General features: G+C 40.3%; 1 protein-coding gene across 1 annotated transcript; it reads right to left on the reverse strand.

Annotated features, from left to right (window-relative positions):
* Positions 1-1149: 1149 nt before the first annotated feature.
* On the reverse strand, positions 1150-3948 carry LOC127130765 (uncharacterized). The gene is made up of 5 exons (XM_051059729.1): positions 3588-3948; positions 3288-3371; positions 2964-3098; positions 2236-2855; positions 1150-1155 (listed from the first exon to the last, which is right to left on the reverse strand). The coding sequence occupies exons 1-5, from the start codon at positions 3946-3948 to the stop codon at positions 1150-1152; spliced, it is 1206 nt and encodes a 401-aa protein (XP_050915686.1).
* Between the last annotated feature and the right edge of the window lie 2828 nt (positions 3949-6776).

A 6776-nucleotide genomic window follows, 5' to 3' on the forward strand; every position in this document is an offset into this window, starting at 1 on the left:
TCAGTGCAACTCACCTACGTCTGGGGGCTACCAAGCCAGGAAGGAAATCCACTAAAATAGAATTAGTTCAAAGACTATCCGTACACTTCACCAAGTTACAGTCTTTCTCACCTAATCTCTACCCGTGCAATTTCTACCTAAGCACTCTTACATATGAGAACCCAGTCACTTCCCTTACAATCACACACCCGTGATTGAAAACAATAGTCCCTTGTGAAAAGCAAATACTTTTCAATTACAATATTCTTGATTTTACTTCACAGTTTCAATCAAGAAGACACACTCTTGATCTTGCTTCAAAGCTTTGATCAAGAAGACAAATCAGTCCAATTCAATCATCAATGGATGACTTGAATGACCTACAGACACAAACCCTAGCTCTCTCTCTAAATTTCGCTCAGTCTTGGTTGTGTGTACAATCAGGTTTTCTAAGTCCCTTTTTATAGAAGTATTGGACACCTTGAAAACCTTAGATATATTTTCCAATCAAATCTTTTCATATCAGTTGTAAAGATCTCCTTGGAAAATAAACAAATCTGGTTGATATCCTTGATAGAATGCGCCAGCTAGCCATATCTTCAATCAACCAATGATTGCCACTAATTGTGCAATCACAAAACACCAGACATTCATACTGAATGTTCTGTGTACAAGATGTCAAGACATCGGGTCTGACATCTGGAAAAATCCTGCATAATCCAGTTTCCTTTTATAGCAGGTACAGCCATATCAGTTACCATGACAATGAGTATGTCACCTGAACCAATCCTGCATCATATGTCTTCCATTTAAGCTCCAACAGGTACAACCAATATTAGAAGCCTTGTCAATGTATGTGGCATTCTGAAACAATCCTGCTTGCATATGTTCTTCATCTTCAGCAGGTACATAGGATATCTCATGTTAAGACATCACACAAGATATCTTGTGAACACTCTTTGTTTTACCAAAATTGCTGCCAACTCTTAGAATCAACAAACTCCCCCTTTGGCAAATTTTGGCTAAAACATATATCTGTCCTTTTTGTTCACAAGTTAAACTATCAGCAGTTAAACCATATAACAGTAGTTTAATCAGCAGCAGAAGCAAAACAATTACTAGCTATGGCTACTAGTAATACACATAAGCACAAGGGTACTTCTCCTCCCCCTAAATCTGTGCAACAATCAATAGAATTATTAGTTATGGATGCAACTAGTAAGACACACAAATGCACAATACACCAGGGTACTTCTTCTCCCCCTAAATTTGTGCATTCATCAAATAACAGCTACCGTAACTCCAGCACCTGTACCAGCCAAAATGTCATACTGACATCTGCTACAACATCAACACCTGTGCACCATCTGCTACAACATCAGCACCTGTGCACCATATCAATAATAGTTGTCCTTCTGATCAGCCACATCCAACTTCCATATCATGCACTTCTCCCCGTTTTTAGTCAAAATTGACCAAAGGTGACCAATCAGACAAAATAAATGTCTATTAGTCTAGCAGAGAAAGTTAAAACATATGTTATAACATTAAGCATGTTAAAACAAAAATTCAGGAAGTACACAACATCATTATACACAGCAGAAAGCTGAGACAATGAACAAATTCAAGGAACTCATTAAGAGCCCTAAATATTACATAACATGCATCATGAGGACTGCCACAAAATACAAAAACAGAAAGAACACCAGCTTTCCAAACAGCAACAATTTCCACCATCCCTTCCAGCTCCCCCCAGGTCTTCAATACAGGCAGGAACCATTAATCAGAAGAAGAGGTATCTTCTTCACCTTCATCTTCATCTTCAAAATCTTCTGAGCTTTCAGAACAGGATTGGGATCTTGTAATTGATTCCTTTCCAATCTTTTCTCTTTCTTCCCTTTCCAGGCTACAGATGAGAACTTCTAAAGCCTCTTTTCTAGCTTTTGCCACCTTTATTCCATTGTCCAGTTCCTTGCAGGTCTCTTTCAGTTGGTCAATCAGACTTCCTTTGGGTGCAGACTCCCTTCTGGCAGATGTCATGACATCATTGACATGACTTCCCTTAAACAGCTTGTAATGGATGGACAGAGGGATTTTCCTCCTGCTAGGGATATCACTTGGCCTCAGGATTCCTGGTTGTTGACTCAGGATGATCCCACAGATGATAGATGGAAAAACAATGGGCAACTTTACAGCATTGGTGGAAGCATGTCTAATGGTTTGCTCAAATATGAACTTGCCAAAGTCATAGTTAACCCTTGTTCCAATAGCATGAATGATCCTCCCAAGAGCAATGGAGATGGTGGATATGTGATTAGTAGGAACCCAATTTGCAGAACCAATCTTATGCAAGAAGGCATACTTGACAGTTAGTTTACTAGCTGCAAGGTGTTTCCTACTGGGCCATTCATTAATTTGGCCAGCTGTAATCATCCTACAGATCTCATTATCTGTGGCCTCTAGATCTACCCCTTCATCAGTTCCTCTTTCCAGGAACCTGTTGATGATGGTTGGTGAAAGATTCACACACTTACCCCTAACAACCACTTTGCAGACCTCCCTGCTGCTTTTTCCATAACTCTCATCAGGAATGTTTACAATGAATTCTTTGACTAGCCCTTCATAGCATTGAGGCAGAGCAGTCACAATTTTCATAAGACCAACTGCCTGGATTAGCTCCATTACTTCCTTTACTTCAACAGTCTCTTTCCCTAATTCTCTTTCAACTGCTACCCTTCTTTGAGTGACAAACCTCCATTTGTCTAGGTGCTTAGCAGCTACTTTGTTGGAAGACTTCTTTACAGCCTTTCTTTTGTTAGAGGAGATGTCTGGAACATCGTCTTCAGAACTTTCACTGTCTTTCTTCTTCCTGACCTCTACTTTACTCCAAGATTTGGAGGGACCTATACTACCAACCCTTTTCTCTTTCCTACTTGTCCTTATCTCTGCCATACTCCTCCTCTTTCTCAGTCTATTGGCTATACTTGTTTTCACAAGATTGACCAACGTGTCATCTTCTTCCTCAGACCTTTCTTCCTCAATGTCCTGAGCAGTATCAGGTGACATTCTAGGTAAGTTTTTTTCAAGTGAACACAGACCCTCAGCAACTACTTCCTTTTCTGTTTTAGATGAGTTATCATCTTTCTCAGCTTGGCTTTCCACCTCAGGTGAGGGTTCCCTTCTTGATAGAGGGGTAAAAATGTCCTTAACTCCATGCTCTTCGTTCAGTATGCTAGTAACTAGGTTTCTTATGATGCGATCAGTAGAGTGCATGTCCTCTTTATCAGGCGATTTTTCAGGAGTGTTACCTTGCTCAGCTCTAGTCATGGAAGGTGAGCTTGGAACGTTACCAGGTATCATACGCAGTGGAGTTACTTCCATCAAATCTTCATCTAAGAATTCCATGGAGGAAGTTCTAGTATGGAAGGATTTTGAGCTAGATGTTGACGGATGTTGAGACATGTTGTTGAAATTTTGAGAAAACTTTCTTTGCCCTAGCAGAGGTTCTTTGATTGTGTTCAGGCAGAGTGTGCTATTTCCAATACTAAGAGATGGTTCATTAGTAATGTGGCTTTTTCTTTTCATTGGGAAGACAATATTATTCTTGCCTTTTCCACTCCACATTAATTGCCATACTTTCTCAAAAAAACACGCCCCTAATTTTCCCTTTTCCTCATGCAAGTCCTTTGCAGTCAGGTTGTCATAATACAATGTCATAGCATCGAGTGTGACATTGTAGATAATTCTCAGCAATTTCATCCACCCTGGTTGAGCATTGTTGTTTTCAACTGACATACTTCCTTGTGTCTCAGTTCCAGCAAAGCTCTTACTGACTTCAGTCTTCATACCACCAGTCATGTGTTCAGGTGTTTGTGCCATCAAGACCTTTTCTTCCTTGGGGTTAGCTATTAGCACCCTTACCTGACACTTTTCTTTTCCCTTGATGATTCTTCTTGCAACTGTACTCATCTTAGAGGGATTATCCATTTGAGAGCTCCACATGTAGCAGTTGTTGTTGGTCCTGATTCCTTTCATAATTACTTCACTGTCTTTGTTCATAATCAGACATTCAGTTTTAGTGAAGATGATACTCAGACCTTGATCCCCTAGCTGACTGATGCTTATTAGATTTGAAGTCAAGCCCTTGACCAGAAGAATATTGTCAAGTTTAGGAGCTCCAGGACATTCAAGCTTGCCTATCCCCTTTATTTCACCTTTAGCTCCATCACCAAAGGTTACATAGCTTAAGTCATGAGGGTGAAGATCAATTATCAAGTCTGAGTTCCCAGTCATGTGTCTAGAGCATCCACTATTAAAATACCATTCTTCTTTGAGAGCCATTAGACTTGTGACATTAGTCTTAGGAACCCATTGCTTCTTGTTGATAGGCCTGTAATATTTGGGTCTGGGTTGATAGTGGATCTGTTGATGCCCATGGCTAGGATAACCATACACCTTATAATAGGAAGACTTAGAGTGTCCAGCTTTCCCATAGTAATGGCATCTCCATCTTTGGTGTCTGCCATACTGCTGTCTTCTCTTCTGCTGTTGCTGATGAAGGTGGGTAGGGTAACCATACAACTTATAGCAGAAGGCCCTTGAGTGTCCAAATTTCCCACAGTAATGACATCTCCATCTTTGGTGTTTGTATTTTTGCTGTTCTTTCTTCTGATGGTGTGACATATGATGTGACATCTTGGAACTCCTCTTACTATTGCTGCATTTAGGTTTAGCTTGAGGTTTGCAGCCAGTGTAGCTACTTTCAGCCTTGGTTTTATGGTACCCTAATCCAGATTTGACTCCTGTGACTTGTCCAGTCTGAAGAATCTTGTCTAAGGAGTCAGATCCATTGTTCAGCATCCTTACATACTTGGTTGTTTCTTCTAGTTTTGAGTTTAAGAGCACAACTTCAGTCTTTAGCTTGAGGATAGTTTCCACATGTTCTGCTTTTTCTTTCTCCAGTTGGACTATCTTCTGGCTCTCAACTTGTTGATCTTCATCTAGCTTGACCTTTAGAGCCACAACTTCTGTTTTAAATTTGGAGATGGTTTCCAAGAATTCTACCTTCTCATTCTCAAGTTGAGTTATGTCCTTTTCTTGATTTAAAGATTGTTTGTTCAGTTCAACACTTTTCTGACACAGTTCTCTATAGGTAGAGGCCAATTCCTCAAAGGTTACTTCACCATCACTTGACTCTTCATCAGATTCACATCTTCCTGTCAAAGCAGTCACAAGATTTGCAGCCTCTTCAGTATCACTCTCATCAGACCATGTGGCAGCAAGGCTCATCTTCTGTTTCTTAAGGTAGGTCCCACATTCAGACCTGATGTGTCCATACCCATCACATTCATAGCACTGAACCTCTTTTCCTTTTTTGGGCTTCTCATCTGCTCTTGCTTTTCTTCCAGCATTGTTGGATTTACTGATGTCAGACGAGATGTTCTTGAAATTTGCCTTGGATCTGACATCCATTTTCTTTAACAGTCTGTTAAACTGTCTCCCCAGCATTGCAACTTCATTGGCCCATTCTTTATCCACATCTTGACAGTTTTCCTCTTCTGTGTTGGAAACAAAGGCAATGCTCTTGGTTTTTTTTCCAGTTCCATCAATCAATCCCATCTCAAAGGTTTGGAGGGAGCCAATTAACTCATCTACCCTCATGTTGGAGATGTCTTGAGACTCTTCTATGGCAGTCACCTTCATTGCAAATCTCTTAGGGAGTGACCTAAGTATTTTTCTCACCAACTTTTCATCTGTCATCTTCTCTCCCAGGGCTCCTGAAGCATTAGCTTTCTCAAGGATACTCATGTGGAATTCATGAATGTTTTCATCTTCTTTCATCCTTAAGTTTTCAAACTTGGAGGTGAGCAGCTGAAGTCTAGACATCTTTACCCTAGAGGTGCCTTCATGAGTGGTCTTGAGAATGTCCCAAGCATCTTTGGCCACTTCACAGTTATTTACCAGCCTGAAAATATTCTTGTCAACACCATTGAATATTGCATTCAAGGCTTTATATTTTCCAAGAGCAAGATCATCCTCCTCCTTGGACCATTGTTCTTCAGGCTTCTTCTCAGTAGCGGCTTCTCCTTCTTTAGTGACTACAGGGTGCACCCATCCTGTCAAGACAGCTTTCCAAGCCTTGTTATCAAGGGATTTTAAAAACGCGACCATTCTAGGTTTCCAATAGTCATAGTTAGAACCATCCAAAATTGGTGGCCTATGAACAAATCCTCCATCTCTTTCCATTGTACCAGAAAGTATTGCCCCTAGATCTCACCCAGAACCAGAGCAGGATGCCTGCTCTGATACCAATTGAAATTCTGGTATCAGATATAAGATGTCGAAGGTAATGTCACAACACTGATATCTGGTTATAAACAATGGATAAACAGAAACAGAATGGTAAAGCAAATAACACAAGTAATTGTTAACCCAGTTCGGTGCAACTCACCTACGTCTGGGGGCTACCAAGCCAGGAAGGAAATCCACTAAAATAGAATTAGTTCAAAGACTATCCGTACACTTCACCAAGTTACAGTCTTTCTCACCTAATCTCTACCCGTGCAATTTCTACCTAAGCACTCTTAGATATGAGAACCCACTCACTTCCCTTACAATCACACACCCGTGATTGAAAACAATAATCCCTTGTGAAAAGCAAATACTTTTCAATTACAATATTCTTGATTTTACTTCACAGTTTCAATCAAGAAGACACACTCTTGATCTTGCTTTAAAGCTTTGATCAAGAAGACAAATCAGTCCAATTCAATCATCAATGGATGACTTGAATGACC

The sequence above is a fragment of the Lathyrus oleraceus genome, chromosome 3, assembly GCF_024323335.1.
Source record: "Lathyrus oleraceus cultivar Zhongwan6 chromosome 3, CAAS_Psat_ZW6_1.0, whole genome shotgun sequence".
NCBI classification, from domain to species: domain Eukaryota; kingdom Viridiplantae; phylum Streptophyta; class Magnoliopsida; order Fabales; family Fabaceae; genus Lathyrus; species Lathyrus oleraceus.

Bases quoted from the DNA above. Each gene is read 5' to 3' on its own strand.
- LOC127130765 (XM_051059729.1), bottom strand. From the start codon at position 3,948: ATGAGTACAGTTGCAAGAAGAATCATCAAGGGAAAAGAAAAGTGTCAG. The intron at 3,372-3,587 runs GCAAGAATAATA...TGGAATTCTTAG, and splicing joins ATTAATGTGGAGTGGAAAAG to ATGAAGATTTGATGGAAGTA. The intron at 3,099-3,287 runs GTAACACTCCTG...CATCTAAAACAG, and splicing joins CATGACTAGAGCTGAGCAAG to AAAAGGAAGTAGTTGCTGAG.